The following is a 16,362-nucleotide window of genomic DNA, read 5'->3' as shown; positions in this document are numbered from 1 at the left end:
TCCCCCATTCTCCATCCAGGCTTTCAGCACTTTACTGTGCTTTCGCACCTACTACGTGAAGTAAAGATCAATCTGCTTCCGGAAGGCTACTTTGGTGGGTGGTCTGAAGTCATTCTATTTCTTAATTTTATTTTCCAGTACAGTCAGATCTGTCTTTCCATTTATTGTATTGAGCTCAATGGTTTTATAGAGCCACAGCACCGATAACGTAATACGAAGTATTTGCTTTATTTCTTGTTGCATCCAGCATGGTTTCACACACAAGCTGATCACCTCCAGAACCACAAGAAGCATATCCAATTTGAACTTGGCTCTAATTCTCCTGCCTTTATCAGTTTTGTATACAGCTTATATACAATGAACCCTTGAAGAAAATTCCTTACACTTGACCCTTTCAGTAGTTTCATGGGATTGCCTCCATTTTTTTGGTATTCTTATCAAATGGTTTCACTCTGTCAAATTAACATGCCTCAGAACATTTGCATTAAACAAAACAAGGCTGTTTAATTAAAGTTCTTACTCTGCCTACAGTAATGTCAGTAGAGCCTTCACAAAACAGGCAATCTATGAAGCCACTGTATCATAAAATGTTTGCAAGCAGTCTTCTGAAACTTGTGTCTTACTCGCTAGAGTAAGCAAATCCCTTTTCTGAGCTAACCAGTAAAGTTGTGACCACAGCTTTTCACATTCTGGAATTATGGAAATAGACTCTGTCACAAATGTGTGAAAGTGTACATCACGCACCATGGTAACCTGAGTTAACAAGAAACCAATACAGGGCGCACCTTGAATGTGCAGACAAAGCAGACAAAGTATTTGTGAGATGCTTCCGTTTTGTGTTCAGAAATTTCAAAGCATTATATACAAGGAATGAACTCCTTGTATCAGAATCAAAACATGTACAAACTTTTTTCAAACTCCCAAGTAACACAGCATTGTCTCTAATGGGGTATAAATCCATTTCTCCAGTGCTTCTTGATACATAGAGATGGCACATGGAGTAGGCAAAGCCAAAGTAAGACTAACGCATTGGCAGGCTAAGCAAAACTTCATGATTGAAAGGAGTATCTTTAAATCACAACCCAAGCTTAGCTGATGACACAACCATTGTCTGCGTCATCTGAAAATCTGAAACAATGGCTCTGAGCATGGTAAACTTTGTCATTAGTCTGACAGTGTGTCAGCCTCATGACTTGAAGGATGGGGAGAGTGGCAGCAGTGATTCTGCCACTTCAGCAGACAGCTCTCTGGGTGGAGCAGGAGTAGAAAAGTACAGTAAGCCTGACTCAATCTCCAGTAGATGCATTCCTGATGCTTCAGCAACATGACTGAACTTTACACTCAGGACACCCAGTGCCTGTCACCCTCAATAAGGAAATGGCATCTCTCACTGTTGCTGATGGTGAGCAACAATGCAGAGGAGGAATTACATGGCAAAGAAGCAGCAAAGCAGATGAACCAGAGTTTAAAACCTCACATGACCTAAATAAATACTAGCACTGACATACCTAATTTGGGGCTGTCATGCAAGGGAAGCCTAGTCTTTAGATAAGCAGAGTGTCCGCCCTTAAACGTCCTGAACTATCAATTTTCTCCGTCTAATACTGCAGAAAGGTTACGCTGCAGTGCCCTGTGCTTCCTCACATTTAAAGTTAGGGTAGCCAAGGGCAACAAAGACTTCTTCCTCTCTGGTCTGATAGCAGAGTTCTTCCTTCCTTTTGTTCACATGAAGAACAAACACTGAGTTGAACAATAATAGTGGATGCTTCATTATGATGCCCTTCTGGGCAGCAAGCCCTCGTTAGCATTATCTTACCTCTTGGTTTTGTTTTGAAGGAAACCATGAATGGTCCTTTCAATTGCTGGTGTTTCAAGATCAACATAACCTCTACTTCCTCTGTTTTAAAGTCTCCTTATTTTACTAACAATATGTGCACTATAAAAAAAAAAAAAAAAGACACAGAGCCAATGAACTGAGAAAACTGCCAGTCTAAGAGGTGTGCAGGAACAGAAGGCCATTTAAAGTAGCTTTCTCTGAACCAGTTGAGCTATTGATTCTGAGCATTAGAGTTAAAACCCAAACAAACCACAAAAACAAAGAAAGCCAAAACAACTTAACCTTCGGCAACTATTGAAGGAAGTGAACACAAGGAATACAGTTAAAACTCAGAATATACTTTATTTGAAAATATCCAGGCATCTGATCACACTTCGTGAAATGAACATCAGCAGCAGATCCCTTCATGTCTCATCTCCTGCTTTATGGACAAAAAGGTCTTTAGTCATTCAACAAAATCAAAACCCTCTGATCCGTAACAGCCAGGTGGCAAATGCAATTTACTACAAACTTACCACTTGTGCATTCCTGCAGTTTTACTCTTCTTGGCCAAGTAATTGTTTTGGACAAGTCACTAAACTACCACTCGCTTTTAACACTAAGGGAAGGACAGGTGAACAAATTTAATGACAATTGTGCAGTCCTCTCTGCACCACCAAACCAGGCACAGTCAAGAAGCTACACTGAAAACAGCTGTTGGTGGATGCAGCTGTTCCAGTGGTGACTGAAAAGGGGAACAAACACAGGCAGACAGCTTCATCCTCAGTCAAGGTACCTTTTCTGCAAAGACCCATCCACAAAAGACACATTCGTGACTGACTGTGAGGTGAGCTGGCCTCAATCAGTGCCACACAGCCCTCAGGTGAGCCAGCTCATTTACCCCTCTGCCAGAAGAAGACAGTGAGTTTGTATATTCAGTCTGCGTGCTGAAGTTCCCTGTGCCCTTGAGTGATGCAGCAGTATGCAGTGTCCTCCCTGAGCCCAGACAACTGGGACCAGTGGGAGGGATGCCTTTCTCTCATCATGTTCAGACATGACAGTGGAATTTAGTTCATTCTATGCTGGAGAAATCTGGACTTGCTCTGACTTCTGGCCACTGCTTAGGAACCTTTGTTAGGGCATGACAGATCTTCCATATGAAAATCAAACAGTGCTTTGGGTGGCTGCTTGCCCTCGCTGCTGCTACAGTAGGTGGGAAGCTATGGGTCAGTTATGTGACCATTCACTCCCTAGCTCAGCCTAATGCACATTCAAGAGAAAAAGGGGGAGCAAACCTGTTTCTTGAGGAAAAGTAAGTATTCTGGATAAATAAGTTAGTTTTGTTAAACATCAATAGAGTTCAATTCAGTATTGCTCAATTGGAAGCACTGTAGTGATGAAGCGAGGCCACAAAGCTGTAGGGGAAGGAGGGCTGAAAGGCAAAGAAGAAACAACATACCTTTAAGCTCTAGTGTGCACAGCATGAGGCCCTGCCTCTGTATCAAATATGAAGGTGGCTGGGATCACATTACAGAACTATCAGAGTTATGCTTTAACCATCCTAATTTGGTGGTTTTGGCTTATTGCTTGCAGATTAGGATACATTGGCTTGATTTTCAAAGGTAACAAGCACCTACAGCTCCCACTGACTTTGGTGACAGCTGCAGCTCTAAAAATCAATTTAACATAGTTTGCATATTGAGAAGAACTGAGGGAAAATAAAAGGCCTATTATGTGGATATGAAGAGTTTAAACAGTGCTGATGGGTGGTATATGAGTCCCTTTCCTTTTCAAATGAATTTCACTTCATGTTTTGTTTGGTTTTCCTGTTGATGCATCCTGCACCCTCCAGTGCTAAGCTGGTGGGATCCCACATACTTTTCCTGGCATGTGGTGTTTAAAATAAGAGACCTCAGCAATCGGATATCCTCACATTTCCAGCTATTGAACACAGTTCATGAGTACTGTGATCCAATTTCAGAGCAGAAAAGAAAAAATACATAGGAATATTCTCCCGGTGCTGATACAGGGCAGACAAAGAAAACTGAGCAAACAGGATGTTCTGCCCCTCTGTGAACTTCAGCAAATAGCCATAGCAGACAGGATACAGTCTGCAAACTCACAGTTGCAATGTATGTGCCTGGCTGCCCAATACCTTGTTCTGCGTAATTCATTTGCACAAACAGGGCATGAAGAAAGTAAAAGATCTAGCATGCAGCTCCCACCTGATATGCCTCAAGACTGAAGTCCTTCATCAAACACACACTGCCTGAAGGAGGAATGTGATGTTTTCTGTATGCTACTAAGCAAAAGAGTCTCACTCGAAACATCTTCATGAGTGCAATGCTCGGTGTTCATGACTCAGGACATCAGCCTGCCTATTTAAAATAATTCACTGAGTAATAAGGCACATTCCAGCTTAAGTCTCCACAAGAACACCCAGCACTGAGAAATCACTCTATTGCAGACTGCTTCATAGCACTCTAATAGTCCCACAACATTTTGGAGGAACATCACTCTTTGCATCTCTTCTGCTGCTTCTGAAGATCACAGCTTACATTTGACTACATGGGAGATTGTTTCTGTAATGGAAAAGCTAGGAAGTTTAAATAAAAATTAGATTCAGCAGACAGTAAAGTAAAATCTTTCCAACAGCAACATCTTTTGTTGAACTGTTAATTGTAGTATCATCTGCCTGTGCTTCCTCTTCACCCATGCAGTCATGCATGTACTGCTTTGCCTCAGTTGAGCCCTAAAAGCAGATCCTCTAGGGTTTTTGAGGTGGAAAACCAGGGAACAGCCAGGGCCAATACACCATGCTCTAACAAACTGCTGACTCCACTTGTTGCCTCTCTCATCTTGGTAACTCTTGGCTAACTCAATCTAGCCCTGAAATTTGGTATCACATAATTTTCAGGGGTCTTCACAGAAATGAATGACAAAGCACCAGACTCTGGTTTCACTACAACACAGATGACGAGAAGAGCTGCAACAATCATTAATATACCATGTTAAAAGTTCAAATGAACATACAGAAAATACCGTAACAGCCCCATGTAATTAGTTTTAAGGAATGACTGCAATGAGAAAAACCTTTTGAAGTAAAAACCTGTTTGTTGGGAGCGTTCATCACATGTGTGTCTGTTTCTATGAAAGTACTGTATATTCCTGTTCCATCTTACCAAGACAGATTTAAGCTTATATGATAAGATCATTTAAATTTGTGGTTAGCCCAGTTTTAAAGACAGGGCAAGTCTACACATCAGATGCTGAGATAACCGAGGTTATTCTAGGTGTGTTAACTCTGGAAATACAGAGAAAGTTTCAAAGAAAAATAGTACTGAGGCCAAAGCAGCAGAAAGCCTATTTGCAAGGTGTTACCCCTGTGCTAGTAATCCCCTGCTCAGGCAAAGTTTTCTAGTTTAGATGAAGTATTATTCCAATGTGCCTATATACACAGGATTGCACTCTGAAGACTTCCAGGTTTAGACTGCAGCTAACTTCTGGACCTCCACACCATTCTCCCCTCCCCAGCACAGGGAACAATAAAGTGTCCAGCATTTCCCTTTGACAGTCAGGCTGTATGCTCAGAGATTCTACAAGATTTTAACATTGAGAATACATAAAGTCCTACAGCTAAAGCAAAGTTGTGTGTACAACCAAGATTAATCATTTGGGTCATAGTCCTCTACTGCTATCCTTTTACAAAAGGAAATGACAGTAGTAATGGCTTCACCAAATGTGCTAGTGGTGAAGCCAGAAGAGACATAACCTTTCAGGACAGCAAAAGAAATGTAGTTGTGCCTACATGAGAAAGGGATAAATCACAGTGAGACTTAGCTGCTTTTTACTTTCATAAGCTGCACACAAGAGCATGAGACTTCACTATGGCTGAAAACATGGGTTTGGACAGACTTTTTTTGGTGTTCTAAAGCCAAAATGAACTCATGACTGTGTTCACTTAAGAAATTAAGTCCATTTTAGGTACATTTTACCTTATCTTACAAATGTGTGGCCTGAAAGATGTAGTATCTTCTACATTAAATCCAGGCAATTAGTAGTAAGACTCTTGATCTTCTACAACATTTAGTTCCCAGAACAATATACTGTCACAAATCACAGATACTACCTCTAATCAACAGACAACTTCACTCCATATGTTAAAAGCCTTTTGGAAAAAAGGCCATTTGCTTTAGCACTGTGCTGAAAACACAGGGGAGCAGCTCACTTTGATCAGGAATTCATTACAGAGAGACTGGTAAAGAAGAGATTTCTCTGAAGTGAGACCATTTTGTCCCAGGAAGCCTATGCCAGGCTTGAAAAGAGGGGGATGTCTTTGCAAATACAGACTTAAACTCTTCAGCTCATTGTTTCAACAACAGTGGATTAAAATAATTTTGACTCATACTCATGTATATGAGAACAGATTTGGCATACTGCTTGTACTAAGATTTTTTTCATATTACATTTAGTAAAACTTAAATTAAATGTTGGCACTTCAGTTGCCACTTAGGAAAGCATTTGGGGGCAAGTTTGGCTTTCACAGCAAGAAAGCAGCACTGTATCTTCAGTGTCTTTACATATGTGTTCAGAAATAAGCAAGTAATTCAATACTTCATGCTAAACTGGATTTATCCAGCATAACATCATCCCAAAAGTTAAGCTCACAGAAAAAATGTATGGCCAGAAACCTTACAGAGCTGTTCTCTATCTACTATTTCACTAGAAAGATCATGTTCACAGATAGAAACATTTAATTTTATCGAAATGACAGAATTTAGATACAGTTTCTACTGTATCTAAACCCAAGATGCCTCTAGTCTTCCTTCACAATTAAAATATCTTCCCCCCACCTCTCTTCATTACCACGTTTAGTTGGTTTTGCATCTGTGCTTTGTTCTGGTCTTCTTCGTTTGACAGCCATGGAGTTCAGCTACTCCAGGGAGACTTTGTTGACACTGCTGCGGAGTCGTAGAGCGCTTTCCACAAAGCCACCTAGTGAGGACACCCTCACCCGAGCAAATGCCGTTTCTGGGTCAGGTTTAGTAACCCATTCCCCAAAATGCCATGAACCAGCCAAAGGAAAGAACATTTTCACTGATGTCAGCTACATCTGCAGGAGTGATTTTGCGGGCACTGGGATGATGGGAGTCTTCTTTTTTTTACATTCCTTACTGCCAGGGTAAACCTAGCCTACTAACCAATTGCGGTCTTGTTTTCTCTCATTGTTACAAACCTGTTAGAAATAGTACAAGACTTTCGGTGTCCTGTGGGGAATACAGCAAAAACGGTTCCACCCCACAGAGACCCTAACAATGATCAGTTCATCTTTATCCCTCCAACAGGACCGGAAATCACCAGTGGCTCTGCAAATCTGTTACCATCTCAATAGCAATGCACAACTTTATTCCCATTAATCTGTCTTCCATCCATTCACACATCAAGTACAACCCTGATACATTTTACAGATTATATCCATGTTACTCCAGACAAAGGTCACTTTATAGTTACAGTTCTTTAATTGAATAGAAGCTTTTGATGCAGTAAATCATTGTCTCTCACTGTTCAAACTCACACAATACAAATAATGCTGCTCTTTCTTTCAGAATTTCCTTTCTACCTCACTACTCCTTCCTTTACAAAATAAAAAGAGGCACTTTTCACTTGCTTCAGCCATATAAATTAGTTATAGCATTTGGAGACAGCTAGCCACACTGCACGACAAACCCAGACCCTATGTTATTTTGAGATCAAAATGAGTCTCCTTCCTTACATTAGTGACAAATGCAACACAATGTACCAAGGTTTCCCTAGATTTAGCTGTTCCCAGATATCTCCACTATTAGTACTGTGAAACTTAAAACCTAAGACACTCTCTTCCGAGTGCCACATATTTTTTGTTCCTACTTACGAGAAATTACCTGTTTCAACAAGGTATTATAGGCAAGCTGAGCATGGCTGTGTGCACATAGACACATGAGCAGTGGAAAAGAGGGCAGGAGAAAGGGTGGATTAATCAACTAATTATCCAGCCCTCATGACACAAGAATCTAACTCTTCCCTTTAGCAATGCTAAGTATTCTGTCTTGTCTTTGAGTAGCGATGGAAGCCAGTGAGCATGAGACACAGGTATTTTGAGGTTAAGTTTCCAGGTAGTTATAACTTTCTTTCAAAAGGAAGAACAAAAGAGGATAAATCTTAATGTCAAGTACACTCATGCAAAATGGCAACCATTTAACAGCAACAGTGCTTTATTTAGCACTGAAGGTCATGACAAGAACTGAGGACAAAAGCTAAGGCAGACAAATTATAACCTGAAATACAGAACAAGTACTTAGCAGCAAGGTAGCTAAAACCTGATAGCACTGTCAAGACAAACCAGGAACTTTTATTTCTTGATGTCTTCAAATAAAAGTGAATGCCTTTCTAGAAGACATGATTCAGTGTAACAAGTTACCGCATATCTGAAGGAAACATGCATGATATATGGGAGGTCAGTCTGGATGAACAGCTGATTCCACCCATCTTTAAACCCTATGAAACTGAAAATAAATCATTACTCAAAAGCAAGTCCTAGCTCACTAGTATTATTTGCCTTATGTTTTCGGTGCCTCTGAGCTCTTTCAGTGAAGAGCAATGATAATCAGTTTGGTTAAAGCATTTAGTGAAAAGACCCTCCAGCTGGCAATTAGCCACCATGTTCCCTGTCCTCTTTTGCAGCACGATCCTCTTGGTAACAGAGGGCATTTACTTAGGTGAGATGGAATGAGATTTACGTCCACAAACAGCCCAGCTATCAGTTGCTAATAGCTAGGCTCTGTTGCTTGCTATTTATATTCTAGAATGCTGCTACTTCTAAAGTTAGACTTGGACAATGCCCCACTGAACACAGCTTAAAACTGACGTCAGTTTATTCAGGCTATCTTCTTTTTTGCGTATGTGCTTGCAAGGCTGAGTGGCATCTTCAAATTCAGCTGCCCTAACCCGGTATGTGTGACATTCAGCATCGATGAAACTACAAGGGGAGAACAGACCAGAACCTGTTCTGACTGATATGCCAGAAAGAGAACTACCAGCTAGTGATTTCCAATCCAGACCATAAATTATATCACTGCCAATGAGAAAAATCATCTTGTGACTTGCAACCTTAATGTAGCTTTTTTGCTGTTATTCTTCTTTTTAAGAGTATCATTTCATTTACTTTACCTAGTGTATTGAATTAGGGAAGCAACAGCAAGTCCTTAAACAGAACACACAAGCAGACAGCAAAACTTTCAATATTTTGAAGTGTTTAGGTCCAGGCTCCTGCCTTCCTGTTTATGATCTCTATAAAACAGATTCTGCATTCTCAATTCAGGTTCAGAGAGTCACACTGTACAGCATGCAGTACATTACATGACATCGTATTGCAATATAAAGACAATTAAGGCTTTTTTTTTTGGTTTGCACTCCACCCCCTCCACAGCACAGTGCATACTGAAGCAATGAAAGCAAGATAATGAAGGCTGACTTCCCTTGGTAAATCTCTGACTAGCCAATCTTGCTTTCCAACCATCAAATTTCATTTTTCTAGTCTGCAAATGGAAATAAAAGAACGAGTGAATAAATGGATTCTTTTCATCCCTAAACACTTCAAGTTTACAAAAGCAAAGAAGTTTTCTCTGTGGCACCCTTGGGCAACCTGGAGCAATCCTCTGACAATAAAAGAGAAGCAGTTCTGCCTTCACTAGGGTCTCCTTCAAACACTCTGTTCTTGCACTGAGGCCATGAGATGCAAAGATACCAGGGAAACAGAGCAGCGATTTACATTGACAAAGAGGATTTTGATACACTCCTCCAAATGGGGCAGCATTACCATCTTAATAGCCTTTTGCTCTCAGCCTTCTTCCTGAGGACGCTGGAGATTTTTGCAAATGGAGAACAGTTCCGCTTCCCATTTTAACTGCAACAATAGCAGAAGGGCTCCTTAAACTGCATCAAATAGCAGCCTGTGAAATCCCTAACTAGCTGCACTGCCTCTCCTGCCGTTTTATTATCCTCCAGCCCACAGAACAAAAAGGGAGGGGGAGCTCCTCCTCATTTTTAGCCTATTCCACACAACCTAATCCCTCAGAGGTGACAATGGAAATTGCTTATGGAACTGTTAAATCACACGTTCACTTTGTCTTTCATTCCCCATTCACCCTCCCTAATCAAGGAGTTTCCAGCCACATTTTCCGATATCAATTTGTTTATGGCCTATTGGCTAATGGTCCCAGGATGGGACCCCCTGAGTAAAAAGAAGGAATCCTGGGCACTTCAGCCAGCTGCTGTCTCTCACCAGTTCCCACACCCATCCACTTGTTCCCATCAGCCATCCTGAATGTGATCACCTCCTGACACCAACTGAATTCAACAACAAAGCCTGAATGGGAAAGCTGCCTTTGCAATCAGTCTACGGGACAGATTCCACTTGTTAGCGCTATACAATGTCTCTCAAGCAGCAACACAGGGACACTCCCTCACTGGCTGACTCATGGCCAGTCAACTTACTGATATCTTACCTCGTGTCCAGCTTCCCTTTGGAAAGAAGCACCACCTACAACTCTCATAAAAAACCTAGCCACTCTTGCATGAAGCAGTGTTGTGCCCCTTTCTCCATCCTATCTGAAACAGCCATTTCCAGGTGATTTGCTCACTTACTCTTTCCATAGAAATAATGATAATTGAAATGTGGGATGAGAACATGCAATATTTACTTTGAACTCAGATGGCTTGTGTGTAAGTGCTTGGAAGTCTCTGTAATCTTTAATATCCATCATGGAGAAAAATATCTAAACTGGAAACATAACGGTGTAGAAAAGAGGAGCTTCAAGCTGCCTTCCAAAATGTACAAAGAATGCTTGATATAGGGACAGCATTTACTTTGAGAAATAAAAAATGAATGGTATCCCCCCTGATTTTAGAAAAACAGTGAAAGATGGTTTAAATGTGTAGCCCAGAAACACAGATACAGGGAAGAGAGCAATTCCCATACTCCTAATACAGTGCTATCCTTCTATCAGAGTCCTGCTCCACCATCATTACATGTTACCAGGCCCATTTGTTCATTAAAGGTAAGGTTCAGTCCTTGGAAAGCTATAGTCCTGTCTCACAGAAGAGAACTGAAACAAAGACCCTCTCTGAACAAATGCTTCCCATTTCTGAAATTGGAAATCTTTCTTTCCCAAAGTTTCACTTACATCAGTGCCTGAGGACAGAGCAGGAAACTGCCTGCCTTTGTATAACGATGAGAAACATCTCTGCAACTCAGAAAATATTCAACATAGAAAAGTAGCTTGTCTTCTGCCCTATACTGAACCAAAATATGTCTAGACCAACTCTAGCAAGCCATCTCAGTTTAAACTAATAACAATTGTTTGTAGTTCCTGTAGCCTTTTTAAAATTACTGGTAACAAATAAACCAGATCAAATTTTCAAAATGCCATCTAAGAATACGCTGGGTATAGTACCTAAACCCTTAGGAAACACCAGATGGACACCCTCAGCCCCCTAATATCATTACGTAGATGTATCAAATGGAAGCAAAAATGTGGCATAAAAATATTTTTGATTCTTCCTTTTTCTGATGTTATGTATCACCAGAGATGTAAGTGTATTCAGTCACTAGTAAAAGTAAACATGTTGCTGGTCTGGTACAGCCTGTCTGAAGGTGAGAAATGGGCAATCAGAAGGAACTGTCTGCATACCTTAAAATGTTCAAGGTGCTTTATGGGATCAGGGACCTCAGAAATAGCGATGCTTTTTTTTAATGCCATGGCTGCATATCAGAGCATATCCTCTGAACAAAAAGTGACAGGAGCTGACTAGTTTTATTTAGACTGCTGAACTGATACAGCAATCAGGAGCCAGGCTGCATATCAACAGACAGCAACTAAACAAAATTGATCTATGAATGTCTATCAAAAAGTAGGGGCATTAAAGGGACACTTATTGGGATAAATGGGTTTAAAAGGGGAAGGGCTGAACTTCCCTTTTGCTGTGGTCTAAAAGTACATGGATTAGGACATGGCCAGATGGAACCCTAGTTCCTTGACATCATGGCAGTAATATACAGCTTTTCAGTACACTACCTCATATCCCAGAGAATCTGGGACGTGGGGCATTAGCATTAAAACGCTAATCACAAAAATAGAGAACAGGTACTAATTTTTTGTATTTTCACTGATGTTGAGCCATTTGCTAAAGAATAACCATTTATTAGAGCAGGTTATTGATGGTAGATAGGTATGTTTCTGCTGGAGAAATCTATCCAATGGCAATGCTGTCAGAACCATTCTACTTTACCTTGCAGGAAAACAGGGAGCCTTGATTAATAATTTCAGGGCCCATTCTTAGATCCACTGGAATATGCAACAACTGATTTAGTATAATCACGACGAAACGGTGAGTGTATCAGAGGGCTGCCCTTGTTAGCCAGACTGTTAAATGTGAGAGTTTTTAATCAGGTATAAACAGCTACATTTTCGGCCATAGATGCTGTTACCTACATTCAGCCTGCTTAAAATACTAACTGAAAAGGCAAAACAATCAATGCTCTGGTCTTACCTTGAAGAACCAAGCCTGATTTCTCAATAGTGTAGAAAAAGGCAGAGAATGGAGCAACAGGGGATTTAGCAACCAGGAGCTGCAAAGCAAACAAGTAATGTGTAAGTACACATCTTTATAACATACTGATCAGAGCTCAGATCTGTTGAATGATCTCACTGGATTTAACTTTCCTAAGCAGCAAAGCATATTGCAGAAACAACAAGGTAGTCATTGATCTAGCTGTCACTTCTAAGTAGTTGAGGTCTTCCTACATGTATGTATAGCCCATCCTGCCATTTTAGAAGGATTCACAGGTCCTAGAAAACCACCATCAAAAAAAGCAGTGCATTTTGCCTGTCTTACTGGCATCCTGTTAAGCTTAATCATTCCTGCTGGTTCAAGTAGTTGTACTCAGACACAAATTTGAGCAAAACTGCAACTGCCATTGGGAAACACAATTTTAATTGTCCTTAGCTGTTCTACTGATGCGCCCCTCGCCTTCTCCATGAACTCCACCTGGAACTGAAGAACAAGAACTCCTCCTGCCCCTGGAAGCAGCATAGACCACCTGTGGGTCATCACACCAGGGACAGCAATTATCTGGATGTTCTCTTTTGCAAAAGGGGTAATGACCAAGTCAAGCTTTATTCAAGGATCTTAAACTTTGAGTACCAAAACAGGAACTAGAATTCCCTTGGGGTGTATAGCACAATTGAATTTAGCTCAGCTTTTGTGTGTGCTGACCCTCCATGGTCAGGCTAGAAACATCCCAAGCTCTCTAGCTCCTATGGAGTGTGAAAGATGAGCTGCAGCAGAGCTCTGGAGACAAAGGAGTGGGTTTGCTGGCAGGGCAGGCAATGTAGAACTTGTGGTGGGAAACTCACACAAACGTGCTAGGCTTTATTGCTTGGCTGTTTGATTTTTGCTCATTGCCGAGCACTGCTCCCTCACAGCTTGCCTAACATACCCCCCATTCTGTCACCTACATGAAAGTCACATCTTAATGAAAAATTTAATAAGCTCTGCCCACAGCGTGATCAGCATAAACACTAACCTAACAGTCCCCATGCGGGCCTGCAGAAGACATGGGCAGCAGTGGCTGAAGCAGAGAGCATGCTGCTGCTCTGCCTCTGGTACAGAGCTGCTCAGGAAAGCTGAAACACATTTCTCTGCTCACCTTTTCAACAGATAGAAGAAAAGGCCAGGAACTGGAAACCAGCGCTCCCAGCCATGGCTGTGCACCCTGGAAAAGCCTTCCCACCTTCCTGGCCCCTGAGGACATGGTTTGGGCAGGTAGCTCCTCCTCAGCCCATGCTGATCCTCTGCAGGGATCTGCTCTGAGCAGAGCACTAGTGCAGAGCCCAAGCCATGACTGCCTGGGGCTCAGAGCAGGCCTGACAACTTCTTTTCCTTCAGTGCACTGGTTTCATGTAACCCATCCATGAGGCCTGCCCAGCTGTGTGTTGTGGCACCTTCACACTCCTCAGGGCCTACATTTCTAAAGCCCCATCAGATACTACACCCTCTCAGCCCAAGAGAGGCAGCCGTCTCTCAGATACATTCAAGTACAGACTCAGAACAACAGACAGCAACAATCTTATTTTTAGAAGTGTGGGGCACAACAGGTCCTGCTGATTTCAAATGGAGTAACCCTCTCCCCCCCAGTGATTTCCAAAGGTCATGCCCTAATTCTGTCAAGCATTCAAGCACTCGTAAGGGTCACTGCATACGAATTTCAGTTGGTGGTGCCTAATGATCAGCAGGGAAACAGTGAACAGGTTTTACAAAAGCCAAGAGAGATTACATAAAAGCAAGGAAGTTCACGCTCACCAAAACTGCTCACATTTCATTGGAAAGTCAGCCAGTATTGAACCACTTTGCAGACATGCAGGACTAGGCCATTTTCCTAAGTGTAAGATTAACAATATGAAGCACCAGAGGTTTGAGCTCTGCAGAGTCCTTATGTAAGCGTGGGATTTGGTAGCAAATTCTGCAGCAGAATCAAGGCTTGTGTGACTGTTCTGTAGCACTTTAAGTACAAAGGGTATCTGTATAGTAGGTGGGATTCATTTGTATGTAGTCTGCAGCCATGACTGTGCTTAGGGGTCTTGCAACTTTCTCTCATCTGATTCCAACAGAGGCTGAAGAAACAAAATCCTCAGATATCTGGTTCTTCAAATCTAACCATTGTTACCCACAGCTAGCAAATGTTTCTACAGTTTTCAGAATTTAAACCAAACATAGCCTTCCTTCTTCAGGCAGTAAAAAAGGCAGGCACATAAAGACCACAGTACAGCCAGAGAACGTCACACCAGTCCAAATGTCAGTGTTTTCCTTTCAGTCATATGAAGCTGGCAAAACCACCTCAGGATGCAATGCAACCTTTGTGAACTACTCCAAGCAGGAAAACTGCTGTGGTAGCACTTTCCTCTCTGCCACGTTAATTACCATTCTCTCTGGAATGAACTTTTGGAGGAAGGAGGGGCATGTCATATCCCACGTCCCTGGCACACCTTGACAAAACCCACATTTCCCTCCCCGCCATTATCTCCAGAGCCAGCACTGATGCCACAGGAGGGGACTCTGCCAGGAGGACAGCAGAGTGCTTCCTGGTACTTCACACACCCCTCAGTATTGAGAAGGTGAGGGAGAGGATGGGGTGGAAAACCTGTGCAAATGCTCAGCTACAGGGTCTCCCACAGCAGCTGGATGTTTAACCAGAAAGGCCCGAAGTGAAACGGTTACAAATCTTATGCTAAGGTCAAACTTTTGGCATTCTGTGCCAGTCTGTGCACGTAAATACTAACCTATATATGCACGTGCACTAGGCACAGTTGTACGTGCAAAGGGACAGACATTCAAATAACCCTATGTACGTTCTGTTACTGCATTTTTATGCCGTTACAGTGTGTGTATAACTAAGTATAGCTATGAAAAAATATAATAAATCACGTCCTTTCAGCAGCACATCACTGGGCCCCTCTGAAGGGCTGCTGCTTCTTCTGAGTTACATCTCAGGCCCAGAATTAGCTTCCTTCCTAGTGAAATGAGAACAGCTCAGAACATTCAAAGGTATTGCTTTATTTTGAACATTTGCTTACTGAGAAAAATAACCTTTAAAGCTGTGAATGCTCCATCCCTGGCAGTGTTCAAGGCCAGGTTGGACAGAGCCTTGGGTGACATGGCTTAGTGGGAGGTGTTCCTACCCGTGGCAGGGGTGTTGGAACTAGATGATCTTAAGGTCCTTTCCAATCCTATTCTATGATTCTATGATTGCATATTTCACAACCAGATAGAGTATACAGAATACTTTCTTATAACACCAACCTCCACATTAACCTAACTGAAAAAAAGTAAAAACATACTTAGACTTGTGTTTCAACCAAAGAGAAAAAAAACCCAACAAAGGTAATAGGTCATTGCAAACCATCCTCTGGTTAGAATACCCAACACAGAGTAGGTTCTTATATATACAGAAAGAAGTTATCAAACATAGATGGAAATACATTAAAAAAAATAAATTATGTCTTGGAGGTCAAAAAATGGAAGTGTAAAAAAAAAAACAAACCAAAAAAATCAAGGTAATGTTGACCCTGCAAAGATTATTAACAGTGCCAAAAATGAAATAAAAATTGGAGGTATAATGAAAAGCTATTGTCATAGTGATTAGTGATAATTATACTCTAGATATGAGTGAAGAAATAATCAGTTTTCTACAAGCAGGACAATGCTGAAAAAGAGTAAAAGGCAGATAATGGGAATTACCTGTATCACATAGATATAGAAATAAGAACTGAGTGGAAAGAAAACTCCAGGAGTTTAGTGCATTCAGTAGAACACAGATAATCTCTATTGAAAAAACACTGTAAGAATCAGCATGTGAATTTAGGTCTAATAAATAGCATTTGTCATACAACTATGAAATTGAAGCTGATGCAACATAACTGAGAAGCAACAAATAGTCCTCAGAGGGAAGA

General features: G+C 41.4%; 1 protein-coding gene across 6 annotated transcripts in view; it reads right to left on the bottom strand.

The window, feature by feature from the left end:
* RAD51B (RAD51 paralog B) overlaps positions 1-16,362 on the bottom strand; it is a 457,491-nt gene that overhangs the window by 146,581 nt on the left and 294,548 nt on the right. For 4 of the 6 annotated variants that reach the window (XR_009729580.1, XR_009729581.1, XM_061380317.1 and 1 more), the window contains exon 10: positions 12,404-12,482. Coding sequence is in view for 3 of the 6 variants with exons in the window: in XM_061380317.1 (XP_061236301.1) it covers positions 12,404-12,482 (79 nt within the window). In the remaining 3 variants the exon portion in view is untranslated. Of the gene's footprint in view, positions 1-1,797; positions 3,249-9,022; positions 9,143-12,403; positions 12,483-16,362 lie in introns of those variants that run through there. The other 2 variants (XR_009729582.1, XM_061380315.1) reach the window with 2 other exon arrangements.

This window comes from Neopsephotus bourkii, unplaced genomic scaffold, assembly GCF_033783945.1.
Source record: "Neopsephotus bourkii isolate Nb327-2 ecotype Australia unplaced genomic scaffold, CSIRO-AGI_Nbou_v1 NB_1792, whole genome shotgun sequence".
NCBI lineage: Eukaryota > Metazoa > Chordata > Aves > Psittaciformes > Psittacidae > Neopsephotus > Neopsephotus bourkii.
Note: the sequence above shows the minus strand (reverse complement) of the source record. Positions and strands in the feature narration are given on the sequence as shown.